Raw genomic sequence first — 17181 nt, forward strand, 5'->3', positions numbered from 1 at the left:
TCTTAATGGGCTCAAGCCTCCTGCACTGTAAATAGCAACAGTATTGGGTGAAATAACTTTTGTCAGAAATATCTGAAATTTCCTGATTATCTGGTTTCTTGGGCTTCAGTGGAGATTTTTCCAGAATTATTGTTTCACCATTAACTTTTTTTTTTCTGCAAATGATTATGCTTCTCAGGAAATGTGCAGAATTGAGTTCTGTGTAAACATTGTGTATGCTGAATTAGAATCATGTTAATGTATTATTTGCTACTTTTGACTTTTGGTAATACCTTATTTGATTAAAGAATACCAAGTAAAATAAATAGTTGATACTGTGTGATTGCTTTTATACAAATTGAATGTTTTTCTCTTTGCATTTATAACCAATGTTCTTTTTCTAAACACTCTTTTTGTAACTATTTTGTGTATTCTGTTTTATAACAAGTGGATAGACTTTACAGTTTTGTGCTGTGCGGCCTGTCAATCAGTTCAGTCTGACAGCTGTCAATCACTGATACGCAAAGTATTATGGGATTCCCTAGTGAGGAAAGAATTGGTATCTCTGTGTGGTGACTTTAGCCTCCCGCAGTTCCGGTACTTTACATTTTTTTAGTCTTTTTTCCTTATGAAGTGATGAGAGTTGTGCCCCAAATGTGTTAAAGTAAATTAAATAGATATTGCATCTAAACAAACCTACTGTATTCAGCTTTACTTTCTTTTGATTGTAAAATAATTCTCTAAGTTATAGGTTTGGCTTTGTACCTTTACTAAATTTTTAAAAAAGAGGCAGGAAATAAGTGAAACTTTCTCAGCCAATTTAAAGAATGCAAAATTACTTACTAACTAGGCCCTGGGAACAAATCTTTAAGAGTTTAAATACAGTGTATTTTATATTCACGGTCTGAGAAGTAGCTGGTTAATGAAGTTTTATTACTTTCTTCATGACTTTTAATGATTATTCCTATGAAGTATATTGTCTATACTGTTTTTTTTTAAACCCCATTTTAGCTGTATGTAATTGAATAGTAAGATTAGTGCTCGTAGCATGGTGCTAGTTTATTGGAGTTTGCTTTCTTTATTCTTATGATTCTCTAATTGCTGTTTGTAGTATTGAGGTAATGCAGTTAACAGCCAGATAATAAAAGTTTTTTGCTAAGTCAAAAACCTGTAAAGGACACTGACTTTTGGTGAAGTAGCCCCCACCTTTGGTAGACTTTTTCAAGCTAAAGAGAAAAATCATTTGCAGGTAGCTTTCACTGGTAATTTTCCATTTTATAAAAAATGCCCCTAAAATTCTGCTTACTTTTGGTAGACTGTTTTGTCTGCCAAAGTAGCTACCTTCAAGGTTTTTTAAATTTTATTATACTGTATAACCCATTTTTATAAAGCTGTGGTTCAAATAAGATACCTTTTGGAACAACACATTTGAAGTTACACACAATAGAGTTAATCCTCTCATGAAGTGCATTTTTCTCTCTTTCCTCACTTAAATTTTCTTCTGAACAAGTTAAGTATGTTACAGTACATTAGGCTTAGGAGACTGTTTTTCCCTGTTAAAGTGAACAGCCTAGATGGTAAGGTACTTTGATTTGGGGAGAGAAGAAAATTGGGAATGTGGAGTCTTGGATTGCTGCTAATGGGTAACTTAAATTTTTTGACATTTATGCAGTTGTTGATAGTTCTCATACAAATGGCAGCTTTGGTAAGCCATGTATAGCCTGTAATGGTAATATCCACAGTGAGAGGAAGTTAAAATTTAATTTTATTTAAAATTCACTGTTTATACATCACACATTTTTAAAACTGTAAGATAATCATTTGTAGGCTTTGTGTCTAATATTTGAAAATTGTCTTAAGTCAATATAAATTGACTTGGAAATTGGCTTGGAAAGATTCCTGTTTAAAATAGCTTGCATGTTTTATTTAACATAAATTTTGTAAATTTTGCTTTCTAGTTTTCACAGGCATCTAGGAATTTGGTGTTCATCATGTCAGATACAAAGTAGACAAGATGAACAGAAAAATTGTTACATCACTTATCAAGTAGTTGCTTTTTCATTGTGTGAAAATACTGGATTTATGAGTATTTCTTATTACTACAAAGTCAAGAGCCAAGTTCAGTAGTAAAAGAAATCCACAGCTGATTAGCTCTTGGTTTTTAAAAAATTCTCTAATAGGAAAGAAACTCTTTTCTTATAATCTTACTAGTGTTTTCCAGAAATGACATTATCCTCTCTTAATTCTCTGTTAGGGGAAATGAGAGTTTGGAATAGGCAGAAAGAATGTGATTCCATTTCTAATTTCTGATTCCTTTGGTCACGTGGGAAGCCAGCATGTTTAATTCCTACAGGGAAGAGAGGTTCTTGACATGGTCTGACTTCTCTATTGAATTGACTGGCTGCCTCTGGTGTCTCCCCTCATAGGAGTACAAGATAACTTGAATGATACTGAATTTTAAAACAGGTCCTCAGAGTTATGTAAAAATAAACGCTTTCTTTATTTCTTTATCCCCTATTAAAAAAAAATAAGAATTACAGTTTGGGAGAAGAATTCTAAGTATTGTACATGTTGCTACCAAAGGATTAATATCTTTTAATAACCTTGGTGTAATTTTACTGAGTTGGTACTTGATTGGCTCAGAATGTTAATTTATTAACAGATTTGAGTTATAAAGGTATACATGTTTAATGCTAAAAAATACCAAAAATCTGAATATAGTTTTTAAAGTAATGATTAATTATGATCATAGAAATCCTATAATTTATATATAAGGGTACAGGCATTGATTTTTTTTTAATTAAAATACAAAAATTTACCCTGCTTTTTACTTGTTTTTAGACAATTTGACAGTACCGTTCCAAGTTTCTAATGAATGAGACTTGTTATTTGTGCTCATCTATTTCTAAATTACCCTATTGTAACAAACAAAAATTATATTCATCTACTTTTTAAAATAAGTCATTATTATTAACTTGATATTAAAATGTAGTTTACTGTCAGTTCATAAGCCTGATTATTATCTAAAAATAAATATAAATTCTTCTCTCTAATAAAAACGTGGCATTGCTGAAATGAAAAAGTTAACAACCTAAAAATAATTTTTTTCTGTATTTGAATAATTTGGAGAAAATGATTTATCTTGAGTTTGGTAGATTTTAAATGAGAGTTTATGTCTGTTGATTTTTATATTTATCATGAAAGAGCAATTCTAATACTCTTTTTAACTAAAATTTATTCCACTATAAATAAATGAATTTAAAAAGTTATTATTCTCATCTTTAAGGTAAGTGAACAATTTTTTCTGGTTGTAAACATTTGCATATGAGGAATTTCTCATGGTGGATTCCCCCCACCCCCCATTCCCTGATATGTTTTGAAATACAGATTAAATCGGATTTCTTTGAACTGTTATCTAATCATCACTTGGACAGTCAGTCCCGATGGAGCAAAGTAAAAGACAAAGTAGAAAGTGATCCACGTTACAAGGCAGTGGATAGTTCTTCAATGAGAGAAGACCTTTTCAAACAGTACATTGAAAAAATAGCCAAGGTAACTATTGTGTTTATTTATACTATTAATATGGAATAAGAAAATTCTTAATTGCATCATAAAGGTATTAGCTGCTGTTTGGGATTTGGAATTTTTCCTGTCAGTATAATTAATATAAGGATCTCTAGCACATGTAGTTGATTTGGAAACGAGGTACAGTGTTAATGTATATTCTTGGTAAAACCCAGGTTTGAAATTCTGTATTTGGCAAGCCACTTACTCTGGAAACATATCTTGATAATGTAATTTTACTTTATAGAATTTGGACTCAGAAAAAGAAAAGGAGCTTGAAAGGCAAGCCCGCATTGAGGCAAGCCTTCGAGAACGAGAAAGAGAGGTTCAAAAGGCACGTTCAGAACAAACAAAAGAAATAGATCGAGAGAGAGAGCAACACAAACGAGAAGAAGCTATCCAGAATTTCAAGGCTCTTTTATCTGACATGGTATATATTCCTCTCACTTCCCCGCTCCTCCCCCCCCAGCCCTGTCCCTTAAGTACTGGATATTAGAGATCTATTAGGTTGTCTTGTTAGTGCAAATTTTAATATTCTTTAAATGGAATCTGAGAGATATAATTTGGTAAGTTTCATAAAGTGTTTTAAAATAGTATTAGCACCCACTAGATTAAGAAAACCATTGTTATTTAACATTTTCAGAAGTTTCTTTGTACATATAAAAATGTATAATCTTTTAGTCTCAAAGATAACTTTTTATTCTTGATGGAAGTCATCTTAAATTATCACACACTTACATGCCATAATAATGAACAAAATGTTTATTATTGAATAGAATTAAACCTTTTGCTTGGTGATTTAGGGTCACCACTGTGGTGATGAATGATTGTACATGTAAATAGTATGAGGTCTAGACTGGAGGTGTACTGACCCCAGGAGATAGATACTCTGGAATTTTCTTGCCAGCGCTTCTGCACATCACCCAGGGTTGCTGAGGTGTGTAGGGTTTTGTCTGTATAGCCAGTGCACCGAGGCCACTCTGCTGTTCCACATGTTTTGTCCCCTCTCTGTGTCACCATCTCTCCTACTATTTCTTTTCTCTCTTTCATAAGGACTCTTGTTGTTACTACTACTGTCAGTTCTTTGGATTTCTTCCCTTGCTTCTGCTGGTATGTTTTGAGTTTCCTCTTTCTGTTCTCTGGCTAGTGACAGTCATTCACTGATTTCTTTCCTTGCGTTTACTTTTCCCCACATTCATTCTCTTTATCGCAGTCACAGAAATCATCCTAAAAACCAAATCTGATTTTGTCACTCTCCCTGTTGCTTTCAGGGAGAGAAGCTTCTCTACTCTTAGTGGTTGCAAACATTTAAAATTCAGTTGTCTTAGCGTAATATATGACTTCATTCCTTAACTCCCCCACCACCTTCATGTTATGTTACCCTCTTTGGTTTTCTCTTTTGCCCCTTTAAGCTCTAGCCTTTCTGCACTTAGTTCTAATGAACCATGTTTACACCTAATGAATTCTGGCATTAGTCATGCTAATCCCTCCACCTAGAATACTTCGAGTGCGCTTGAAAACTCATTTTTCAAGAGCACACCCAAATATCTCTTCTGTGAGCCTCGTCTTGACCCATCTAAGGCAGATTTGTTTTCACTGTTCCCTTTGCCTGCCCTGTGGTCAGCATACACCTCACAGCACTTATTATGTGCTTTTGCCGTTACTTGCTTACTTGCCTCTCTTCTCTTAAAAAAGTTGAGTTCTTTGAAGGAAGGGATAGTGTCTTACTTTGTTTTTCCAGTACCAAGCTCCGTGTTTAGCTGACTCATTTATCGGTGCTTGATAAATGTTGATTAAATAAATGTTTTTATATTTTTCTTCTTTCTCACCTTTCTGTCTTTTTAGCCTCCCATATTTCTTAGCATTGGCAGTGGTGTAAGTAGCAGTAACTTGTATTGCCATTACCAGCAGTGAAGCATAGCCTTGTGCTGGTTGTTGAACCAGCCTGATCTGTCACGTCTTCTCTTACTGACCATGTTAATTCTTGCTTATGCTTTGAAATGTCACTTCCAGTATGTAGTTGATAAGTACAAATTTGAGCTCAAGATCTGTTGGTGGGTTTTTTTTCCTGTCACCTCTTTAGTCCTGTAGCAAGATATTTCCTGTTTTATTTCTATCCATTTCTCCTACTGAAGGTTGGTAAGATGTTAAATAGAGTGCCTAAGTACGATTAAAGTAATTCTCTTCATCTTTCTACACCTCTGAATCCATACTTGATAGCTTGCTTGGGTGAGCTCTGAGAGGTGGGATTTCTGGTTTAAAGAAGCAGATTTTTAGTGACTGTTTAAGGTGGAGTCACCAGAAGCTTCCGTTATTAATTGTATCATCCTAAACGGATAAATAGGCCTTTTATTGTTGAAATGTGAAAAAAGAGATCTTTGGTGATAGAATATTTTGGTACGTTTTTAGGTGCGTTCTTCAGATGTGTCATGGTCTGATACTCGGAGGACTCTCCGAAAAGATCACCGTTGGGAATCTGGATCCTTGTTGGAAAGAGAGGAGAAAGAGAAGCTTTTTAATGAACACATTGAAGCACTTACCAAAAAGAAGAGGGAGCACTTTAGGCAACTTCTGGATGAAACTTCTGCAGTAAGTCTCTTATTTTCCTTGTTTTAATCTAGATGGGTCTTTAAGAATATTTCCAAAAACATCGTAGTGTCGTGGTCTTTAGATCTCTTACTGGAATGCATGGGTTTTATACACTTTCTTTTCTGTTTTGTTTTTTTTTTTTCTTTTCTTTTCTTTTCTTTTCTTTTCTTTTCTTTTCTTTTCTTTTCTTTTCTTTTTTAAGTAAAATGTTAATGGCATTCTTAACTATTTAGAAATTACTTCCTGCCGCAGTTTTCACATTCCTGGTGATTGATATTGGGCTTTGTTGTGTGATCATTGATCCCTCCTAATGATAGAATGATAGACTGAGTGGATTGCATCTTTTGCTCCATTATCAGTTTGGTCCCATGGTCCCTTTCTTCCCTCCGTCGTTCACGTTTTCTTCTGATACCTGATCTCCTTTTGGTGGTGGTTTCTTCAGAAGTTACAGTGTTGCCTATGGGGATCCAGGGTTTGCAGGTGATTGTCTTAGGCCACCTTGAAATAGGACCAGGAATATAACTCTTGTGGCCAACAACAAAAAGAAATTGTATTAAAGCTGCTTCCTGTCATAGCTAGTCCAATTACATTTGGGCATTATTACAGGAGATTGTAGGTCAGCGTGCAATACTGTGTACCGTATGTGCTGCCGCCATTTGATCTTTGCGATGAAAGTGAGTTGTATTTGTGTTTTTTATTCCTTGCCTTTCAAAGATTACCTTAACATCCACATGGAAAGAAGTAAAAAAAATCATTAAGGAAGATCCTCGGTGCATTAAGTTCTCCTCCAGTGACAGGGTAAGAGGATTTTGTCTGAGATTTACTGTCAGTTGATAAATATTAAATGTGGGCTTAATCAGCACCACCAGTATGTATTTTGATTAAACTGACATTGATGGTTTTAAGTGAATAACTTAAGAGTATGAGAAGTAAATCTGAATTTTAAGGTCATATTTTTTATCTTGCACTATACATTAATAAGACAGCAAAGTAGAAACTGTAAAAATGTCATCCTTGGGGTTAAGCCTGTGTTCTGGGATGTTAGAGCTTTACTGAAGTTGTAGTTTTTGTTTCTGGTATGGTCAGGTCCCACTACATAGCCATTTTCAACCTGGCCATGGATACCAGGCTGTCAGAGCACCAGAGCCGTGTTAGCAGAATGCCATAATGTGATCTTTTGTTGTTACATGCCCCGGAGACTGGAGTAGAGGAACTGCAGATGGGGGAAGTTTATAGAAGCTGAGCCCTGTTCTGGGACGCTCTCACTCCTGTGTGGAAAATGAACTCCCCGGGTTCTGAAATAGTGAATGATGCCAAGGATAGGGTAGCTGACCGCAATTCTTATTTTATCCCTTGGCCTTTCATTTGTTCCTTCTCCCCATCATTCTCCTTTCCCAGTTGGTTTCTCTAGGTCTAGGGTGCACAACCCCATAGAGCTATTATTCTTCCCCCTGTTTCCTTAAGATGGATTGTAGATGTGTGGACCACAAAGTACACAGGGCTGGGAAAGAGTGGTGGACCGATAGCTGACAGGTCTAGTCTTAGTTTCTAACTTTTCTGATTGTTTAAATTGACGATAATACTTTTTAATATTATTATTATTGTTATTATTAATATCAGCCCAAAGAGCTTATACCCATTATGCCTGTTCCTTACTAGAAAAGCTAAATGCTCAGGATCAGTTAGTAATAAGTTATGAATGTTATTTGGGGTTCTCCATAAGTTACACCACATTATTGTCTTGGTGTTAGAAGATAGAAGTACAGTCTACAGGAAATACCCCCTTAATTTCTTTATTTTCAAGAGTGTCTACCACTTGAGGTTGTTAGGAACACAAAAGGAGATATCCTGATAAAACCCTCAGCACAGTGTAGCACATTGCAAGCCCTCGGGCTTTAGCTACTGCTAATATATTGACTGGTTCCTTGTTCTTGGCTTCTTTTTGCCTTAAAAATGTACATTGCGTATTTTGCAGTTTAATGAATGCTGCGTGAACAAAAATGTACTTTCTAGCCTTTTTCTTTGGAATTATTTATGATGTGACTTACAAATTACCGGTTTAATAAATAATTGATAGTAATTTTGGAATTTGTGACTTTTTTTTTTTTAAATCTTACTGTCCTTTTGCAGAAAAAACAAAGAGAGTTTGAAGAATACATCAGAGACAAGTACATCACAGCCAAAGCTGACTTCAGGACGCTTTTGAAAGAGACCAAATTTATAACATATAGGTGTGTGCAATGAAATGTTTCATATCCGCAGTCATTGTCTTTACTAGTCCTTACTCTAATGGCCAGAGCATTCTATGCATTCACACACATGTTGACATTATTAACTTTTAGGAATAAGAAGAAGCCAATTTTATTAAAGGCCAAATACAGCCCATGTCTACCTTACTTTTTTTTTTTTTTTTTTTTTTTAAAGAAAGGGCCCAGATGTCAATTCTTATTTTGTGTTACCCACCCATCCAGTTTTTTAAACACACTTTTGTTTTTACTTCACTGCTTTTTTAGGAGTACCCCCCGCTTGATAAGAGTTGTATTTGTGAAGAGATTTCTTAAACAATCCTTCACTGTCCATTGTCCCTGCCTCCTGTGAAGACTATTCAGTGTTGTGGAACATTTCTTAAGCTTGAAATCATCTTAAGCTCAGCAAAAACTTTTTTTTTTTTTCCAGATGATAGCAATTTGCTGGATACTTCTAAATAAAAATTTTAAACGATAAAAATCAGAGTTTCTAGACAAGATTTCTCTGTAACGTGCCCAGTAGTTCCACATTCCCAACCGTTTTACCATCAGGAAAACAAGTTTACAATGCTCAATGCTTAGCAGTCAGTGCACAGGAAAGCAGTTTTGTTTCATGCTCCAGCTTTTCTTCCTTTAAGAGAAAAATTGGAAACATCTTAATGAAGGGTATGTGCACGGGAGGATAGATAGTGCTGAGGGTGTGGTTTTTAGGTATTTTGTCATTGGATTTTTTGGTCAGGATCCTTAATGTTTTGCATCAGCTTGGGCTTTTAAATTAGATGTGAAGTAAGACTTCTTTCTACATTTTTATAGTTAATTTAGTGAAAGATGTGAAAGTGAAAGCTTGTGAAAGATGCTGGGATTGGCAGCCCCGCAGACTGAAGTCCTCTGTTCATCCACAGAACAGGTACAGCACGGGCAAGATTTACCCACCCACCCTCAGCCCTGATCTGGAGGGACCACCAGTAGGGGTGGGAGGGTAATTCAGCTTCTGAGGCCCTTTCACTCCTTGGAGTCTTTGCTGAGGCGATTTACAAAGGTGACCACTGCAGTGAAATTTTTCTTAAAAAAAAAATAAAAAAAAAAAATGGAAACACAATTAGGAACTAGATGGACATTTCCAGCTCATTTCTGAAAGACCTGTGAACAGCAGTCAGTAATTCTTGGACTTGTTTTCTTATTTCAGATCCAAAAAGCTAATCCAGGAATCTGATCAGCACCTGAAAGATGTAGAAAAAATTTTGCAGAACGACAAACGGTATCTAGTACTAGACTGTGTGCCAGAAGAGAGGCGTAAACTGATTGTGGCCTATGTGGATGACCTGGATCGCCGGGGTCCACCCCCACCTCCCACAGCATCAGAGCCCACGAGACGATCAACAAAATAATTCTCAGTACTCTTCCACAGGGGTATCTTAATTCAAAAACGCTTGCATGAGCCAATTTCCAGGTTTTTACATGTATGTGCATTAGTCAGACTATTGCAGAACCATCTGACGAACAGAAGGAGAAGCATTCGTGAACAGTTTCTGAACAGAGAACACTTTGGAAATAATTTATGCTTTTCTTTGTGTGGCATGACTGACATACATACTCAAATATAGGCTGTCTCTAGTAAATCTAAAATCTTGAAGCTAAAAATCATCCTTTTATGAGGTGTGGAAGTCAGTGACTTTTGGTGACGTTCTTTCTAGCAGTGTTAAACATGCAAGACGTAAGAGCATTTGTGGTTTGAACTTGCAAGATGCAAATACCACAGACTCCAAGAAAACCTAAGTTAGGGTTTGTTTTGTTTTGATTTTGTTTTTTAAAGCGGGTAAAAGAGAAAACACTGAAAATTGAATTCTTATCTTCCAGAGGCTAAGATTATTATAATGGACATACTTTTACCTTTGTCTCTAAAGAACACTTTAGTTTTGTTTGTTCACTTACGTGCTTTGATTACCCCCTCTGAATTCTAGGCCAAGTCTTGTTTAGCCTAAGAGAAGATTTATTTAGTAATTTCTTCTCAGGTATGGAACCACGGTCATAACTAACATGTTGGCCAGAATAGGACTGATGGTTAAACACGTTTTATTTACCATTAAGTGATCTTTATCAAATATTCTGGATTAGACAACAAATTATCTTTCTTGGGTGTTCCCTGTAAACTATACTCCAGTTTGAATGTTAAACTTTTGTTTCTAAAGTTTAATTTTAAGATGTTTGAATGTTCAGTTTATGTATTTGAACTACAATAAACCAACCCTTTTTTTATATGTGGATTGTATATGATTATTGTTGTGGAACCTATAACAAAGACATCTTTTAAACCTGTTCATTAAAGCAGTAGCAACTGTAATTTGGCACAGAGAAAGTTGACTTCCAATCCTATATATCACATAGTTTTTAAAGGCTTGAATATAATAAATTATTTGCAGTATAAAAGGGAAGGAATTTGTAAAGAACCATTTTGGTGCTCAGTCTCTTAGCAATATCCTACTGCCTCACAGCAAGAAGATGCTGGTTTTTTGTTCGTGTGTTTTCTTGTTTTTGTGTCTACGTTAACACAACTGATGCTGAAGCCTTCTTAGCACCCTTTCAGTGTGCCCTGCACATCATACCGTGGAACGTACCTTTGACCTCCACTCGCTCTTTCTAGCTGTACCTCCCCACTTTAAAGATTCCTGTCTCATTCCTTCATAGATTTCTCATTTCAGAGTACCACATCCATGTTTAAGAAAAATAGGTTAATTGGATAACTTATCTTCCCTTTTCTCTCCCATCTCCTGTGATTGCAGCAAAACCTAAAATGAGGAAATACCAGTAGATTGTATGTTCTGTGCACACAGACACAGATCACATGCATACAGACTCATTCACACTTAACATTACTTAGTACTTAGCTTAAATATATTAAGTGTTACAGAAATCATGTATGTGAGAAACTGGAATTAACTGACTAAGGTCCTAACCTGTACAATTTGATAATGAACGAGATAGTTTTTCCCCTTTTCTCCCTTTTTTTGAAGGTCATTTGTATAAACCCATTGAGTGATTTTTAAGTTCTGTGAGGCATGAAACAAGTGTTTGCCAAAAGGAGCACAGCTGTTGTAGGAATATCACTGGCCAGCAGAAGTGAAAGCTCTTAGAATGCTTTATTTTGTTCTGAATTCCACGTAGTGTTGTTTGCCCACTCACTGTTTTGTTTCTCACAGTTGAAAAGTGTGAAAAAAAAAAAAAAAAAAAAAAAACCCAACGGTTTGGTGATACCTATCCTAATTTCCTACTTCCGTTGTAAAGTATTTGGGATTGACTGTTCATTTAAGGTGCAAATCAAGCTTTACTATGCAGATTTCTTTAAAAGACCAAGTCAGGACTCTGTATATTAGGTTTTTAATGAAAAGGTCATCATAATTACACTGTGTTTCAGTATCTGCATCTTGACTTGGCGCTTACTGTCAAACTCCTTAAAGATATGTGATACAGTTTACCCTGAGACCTATGTCAATACTAAGGTCTGACCTCCCCATAAAGCCCCATTGTGCCAAGTGATGATTTTGAAAGGCGCATTCAAGACAAAGACAGCTCTAAGTCTCCAAAACTATCTGAAGTAAAACAATTGTTTTTATTTGTTTACAAGTTAAAATGTCAAAACAGTGGAAGCTCACATCCAGCATTTACTATATTATATAGTGAACAATCTAATTCAAATAGTTCACCACAGTTTTCAAGGTAATCCCTTTGTATAACTGTCTCACAAAACAGTATTTGGGTATTTGGGTTAAATTGTACTTTGTGATCTTGTGAGCCTTAAAATAAAAATTTGTAATGAACCAGATAAAATGAAATCAGCCCTATCTTCTGTGTTAAAAGCAAACCACGACCATTTGTAAAGACAAAAAAACATACCCTAAAACCCATAGACTGGACATTTTTTAAAAAATACAAATTCCATCCACAGCATATTTTTGTATTTTAACTTCCCCATGGCTTGGCAAAATGGCAGTTTTTTTCCTGAGGGAACCCCACAATGAAAATACCCCAGAGTTCCATTATAAAGTAATCAAGAATCATGGATAAATGTCCTTATGTTTAATAGGGAAAGAAATGTATCATAACGATTGTTTTATTGGGTATGATTTACCTTGCTGTAAAATGAAGTTGTTGCCTTTTACTTGAATTATATTGGTAAAGTGTTTGGGAACACAGAATTTAATAGTATTGCTTTTCTTTCTCCATCGCCTTTGTGCTGTTTGTTTTCTATTCTTAGCCAAATTCTGTCCTGTATCCATGGAATTTTTTCTTTTCCTATTATTTTTTTTTTCCTTGTTACTCTTGATCATCTTTGTAACAAAGACCCTGAGGTATTTTAAAACTTGGGCAGGGTTCAGTGAGTTCAGTGTTAAGGGGACATTTAGTACCATTTAACAAAAGGAAGATCACCATCTCCGTTCCTTCTTTATACTTGAGGATTGCCTTCAGTAATTAATACTTTTGTCATTAACTACAGTTTATATTTATCTTGACAGAATGGAGGTATCGGAAGGAACAGATTGATAGCAGCTTGTAGAAGAGTACTTTGCTCCTGCATCTTGGAAGCGTAGGTAATTGGGAAGAGAAAGGGCAGTTTTTAAAGTTCTTTCTCCATATCAGAATTTAGAATGTCATGCTAATTAAGCTGCAAAAATCCTCTGACTTAGCAAATGAGACCTCTTTACAAAGACTAGCGAAGCAGGTTTTAGTGTAAGGCGAAGCTTAGCCAAAATAAGCCACAGTTTGAAATCAGCCCACAATGAAGTGGTGATCCTTATTCTGGCAACCTTCAGGCATGGAAAATCTACGTGGATTTTCATAAAGTAAATTTTGAGCTTAAGTGAAATAAAGTTTGCTAAGTGAAGTTAAGGCTAGCAGGTTCAGGAAGAAAGTAGAAGTAAAGGAGTCCAGCCTTTGACAAAGATAAGCTCTACTCCAGCCGGTACAGGGTAGTCCTAAGGAGTACCCAGTAAGAGAGCAGTTGAGAACAAGGGACAGAGAGTGTGTGGGATTTCTATTCACGTGTGACGGAAGCATCTTCACACAACACTGAAGTTAATTCTTTGGATAGCCAGGATACAATTCTGAAACATCACCATGACTCCTAACACGGTGTTCTACTTACCAAACGGCACATTTTGAAAATGCATACTGTGAAGCGTTTTTGTAATTCCTAGAGTTAGTAATTGGACCATGGGTTATGTCATAAAGTCTGCAGTATCGACAAGCAGCAGTGCAAGTAAATACATTAATCACAATTTGTTTTGCTTGGAAAATCTATTTATCACAGTCTCCCGTCTCTTGATCGTCATGTTCCCAGGGGGTAGGGTCATTGTCTTGTACACAAGGGACTGTGTCCCTCTCATGCCAAAACTGCTCTACATCAGGGAGGATGGGGATCTGTGCCTTCTCCGTTCTGTCTACACTGGAGGAGGGAGAGCCAGGCTTTTCTTTCTCTGGTATGGGTGCTGGGGACTCTGGAGATGGAACATTGTCGGGAGGGACATTTGAGTTACCAGCTGGTGTTTTCTGAGACTCTGAGGCAGTTGGTGGTTTTTTGGTTATCATCCATTTCCACAAGCCTTTCAGGCCTTCCTTGAACTCCTCTGACATCACTAGGAAAATGAGAGGATTTGCCGAAGAGATGGAAAACATAAGGACTTGAGACAGGGCTATGAAACCTTGTGGTGGGGCTGGGCCTCCAGCCTTCAGATGCCAGATCCACAGCCACGCTATCCAGTCGGGGAGCCACAGCACAGCAGAGGTGACAGCGATACTCAGCAACATCACTGTGAGCTGTCTGGAGCGCATCTGGTTTCTCAGATTTTGAGTCTTAGTGCCTCGTTTCTTACACTGACCATAAGCTCTCCAGAAATAAAAACTGGCAGAGAGTAATGGAAGACAAAACGCCAGGAGAGGGTAGAGCTTACCAAACATTGCCATGAACCTTTCGGCCATGGGGGGGACGTCCATGAGGCACATTTCCACACCTGCGTGAAGCCTGGTGGTGCTAAAGAACCATTCTGGCAGGGGGAGCAGGCTAGCTACAGCCCAGATGGCCACCAGCACTGACCAGATGGTGCAGTTGTGGATACTTACTTGCTTGGCTGGGTCACTCGCATACATGAAGCATGCTTTGGCCACGGCGACGATCGTCAGGCTCTTGGCTGCCATGCACGTGTGGATGAACCAGTCAGAGGACTTGCAGACAAACCAGCCTAGGTCCCAAACCCCTTTGAAGTATGCTGTCGCTCGGACGGGTGCAGAAAACAGCAGGAGAGAGAGATCAGCCAGGCTTAGATTCAGAATCAGGGAGTGGATCATGGATGGCTTCCCTTTCCAAGCGCTATGAAGGAGGACGCCAATCACGCAAAGGTTCCCCATGAAGCCCACCAGGCAGACGGCCACCAAGAGAGCTGGGACGATGGTCCTCCAGTCCTTGGAGTCAGAGGGCAGGTACCCTCCAGCAAAGTGGAGGTGAGCAGATGACACGTTCATGGTGCTGGAGTTGGAGTCTGTGGAGGCAGCTGCCAGCATCCCCTCTTCCACGCGACTCGTCCTTACAGAAGTCAGCTTCTTTCTGTCTTCCTGCCCTGGCTCTTTTGCCTAGGAAATAAATAGGCTGTCATCCGTGTCAGATGACACCTCTGGACCCTCCCCTTGCTTGTTTCCTGAGAGCAGAGTGTGGAAGAACGTGGACCCGACTCTGCCTTATGTGACGCGTCTCCGCTGCACTGAATGGTGAGCAGCAGGGCTGCTCGGGTGCCTCTCATTAGCAAGCCTCATGTCAGATCGGCAGCCCTGTGGGGTCAAAGCCCCAGAGACTCATAAATGATAAATGAGGACAACATACATGTAAGTGGGCTCTGTTCCTGGGGTGGGGGGGAGGGGTGTCGCGCGTCAGTCAGGCAATCGTTTTCAGCCAGCTGTTTCTAAAATCTTGACTGCTGTCTGTAACTCAGGAAAGCCTGCATCTGAGCAAGTCAGTCTTTTGCACAGAAACCTGGACCAGAATCACCCGCTTACCTGATGCAGCAGGTCTGGAGCAGGGCCCAAGAATGTGCATTTCTAACAAGTCCCCAGGGGATGTGGATGTCAGGGGTTGATCTGAAGCAAGGACCGATGCTGCTTTTCCCCTGTGGAGATGGGCTGCTGCCTTCACCCATCCTACCCCACCAGCAGCTGGCTGAGAGCAAACACGCAGAGCTGAGGAAGGAAAACAAAAACTGCAAAGAAGTCCTACGGAAAAATCAAATTACAAATGACTCTAAATTTAGTCGCACGATTGCAAGTTTCTTTAGAAGTGATGATAGTTAGACTCTGAGCTAGAACACATTGAATACCATTTCAGCAACTGATGACGATGATGAAGGCAACCAAATGATGAAGTAGGCGGCTCTGCAGACAGAACCCCCAGAGGAGTTACCTAGACGGGAGGAATAAAAGAAAAATAAACAATTTCTATGGGGAAGGCGCCTTATGCATTTTAAAGGAAGTTACATGTTAAAGTAGAAAAAAGAACTCACAGAAAAAAAATGATTCTAGAACCAGTCTTGACATTCTATGGTGGCCAGTGGAAAGGTGCTCTGGAGGAATCTGAGGAGCTAGGGTCATTCGGGCAAAGGGGTTTGTGGAATCGCCACGAAGACGCACCCTACTCTAAGCCTGGCGGAACCAGGAATGCCTTGTGTCCGACACAAAAAGTGCTGGGCTGGCAGTCTGACCTTTGGGTTCTGGTACTAGCTCTGTTTTCTATCAATTTGTCTCTGGAAACTAAGGGAATGACCTTGAAAAATTCCTCAAAGCCTGAGCCATCTCGGCTCTACACTGCCAGAATAAGCAGCCCCTGAATATTGGGAAAGCTGTCTGTGCTGGTTTTCCTTGTCTGTCTGCCTTCCCCTTCTTTCTGGAAAGTCGAGGTGCTTAAGCAAACAGTAGTGGGGGGCAGTGCCTTGTCCCAGCAGTGCGCCGTAACCCCCAGTTAGCGCTTTGGACGGTGAAACAATAGATGCCTCAACAGCAGCAGCACTTGTGGGGGGCGAAGAGGCCCCCTCCATCTCATGGGGAGGAACGTGGGGGGCGGTGCACAGAAACTCACTGAGCACTGCTGGAAGCAAATGGACATCGTGTGAATTATACACTAGCTGGAGTATGTGGAGGACGGCGGTTTGGGACCACAAACAAATACTCCTTTGTATCATGGCTTCAAGCTTATGATGGTCCAGGCTCTTGAAGACCGGTAAGATAAACAGCTACCTACATGAGTTCAAGAAGGCTTTAACATCTCCAAAGTCTGATCTTTAAAAGATGACTAAGGAAACTAAGCCCTGTTATGTGGCTCTTCCCCAGCCTGTTAAAATGGACTTGGAGACGAATTTGGTGGTCCAGCTAGAGACCAAATGTATGGCCTGAAGAACTGCAAGCCTGAGTTTTTCACATTTTCTGGAGGTAATTTATTTTAACTTTTTATTTTGAAATAATTGCAAACTTACAGAAAAAACAATGCAAGACCTTGTACAATTCATATACACTTCATCCAGATTCACCAATTATAAACATTTTGGGACATCTGCTCTCTCTATGCATATATATGTATATACACACCTACATATGTGCCTATATGTGTGTATATACACATACATATTATTTTCTGAACCATTTGAAAACTAGAAATGGGTTTTTGAGTGTCCTTCCTGGATTTATGGATTAACCATAAAAATCAAAATGAGGGGCGCCTGGGTGACTCAGTCGGTTAAGCATCCAACTCGACTTCGGCTCAGGTCATGAT

The 17181-nt window shown here is 38.4% G+C and overlaps 2 protein-coding genes across 9 annotated transcripts in view; one reads left to right on the top strand and one right to left on the bottom strand.

Annotated features, from left to right (window-relative positions):
* Window positions 1-10636, top strand: part of TCERG1 (transcription elongation regulator 1) — a 60970-nt gene extending 50334 nt beyond the window's left edge. For 7 of the 8 annotated variants that reach the window (XM_045492782.1, XM_045492802.1, XM_045492761.1 and 4 more), the window contains 6 exons: window positions 3367-3531; window positions 3791-3973; window positions 5953-6132; window positions 6847-6930; window positions 8263-8363; window positions 9565-10636. In XM_045492782.1, coding sequence (XP_045348738.1) covers window positions 3367-3531; window positions 3791-3973; window positions 5953-6132; window positions 6847-6930; window positions 8263-8363; window positions 9565-9766 — 915 coding nt within the window. In that variant the 3' untranslated portion in view covers window positions 9767-10636. Of the gene's footprint in view, window positions 1-3366; window positions 3532-3790; window positions 3974-5952; window positions 6133-6846; window positions 6931-8262; window positions 8364-9191; window positions 9286-9564 lie in introns of all 8 variants that reach the window. The other variant, XR_006715833.1, reaches the window with a different exon arrangement.
* A 1711-nt stretch (window positions 10637-12347) lies between these two features.
* GPR151 (G protein-coupled receptor 151) lies at window positions 12348-16007 on the bottom strand. The gene has a single exon (XM_045492836.1). The coding sequence runs from the start codon at window positions 14928-14930 to the stop codon at window positions 13671-13673; it is 1260 nt and encodes a 419-aa protein (XP_045348792.1). The 5' UTR covers window positions 14931-16007; the 3' UTR covers window positions 12348-13670.
* Window positions 16008-17181: the final 1174 nt, after the last annotated feature.

Source organism: Leopardus geoffroyi, chromosome A1, assembly GCF_018350155.1.
Source record: "Leopardus geoffroyi isolate Oge1 chromosome A1, O.geoffroyi_Oge1_pat1.0, whole genome shotgun sequence".
Taxonomy (NCBI): domain Eukaryota; kingdom Metazoa; phylum Chordata; class Mammalia; order Carnivora; family Felidae; genus Leopardus; species Leopardus geoffroyi.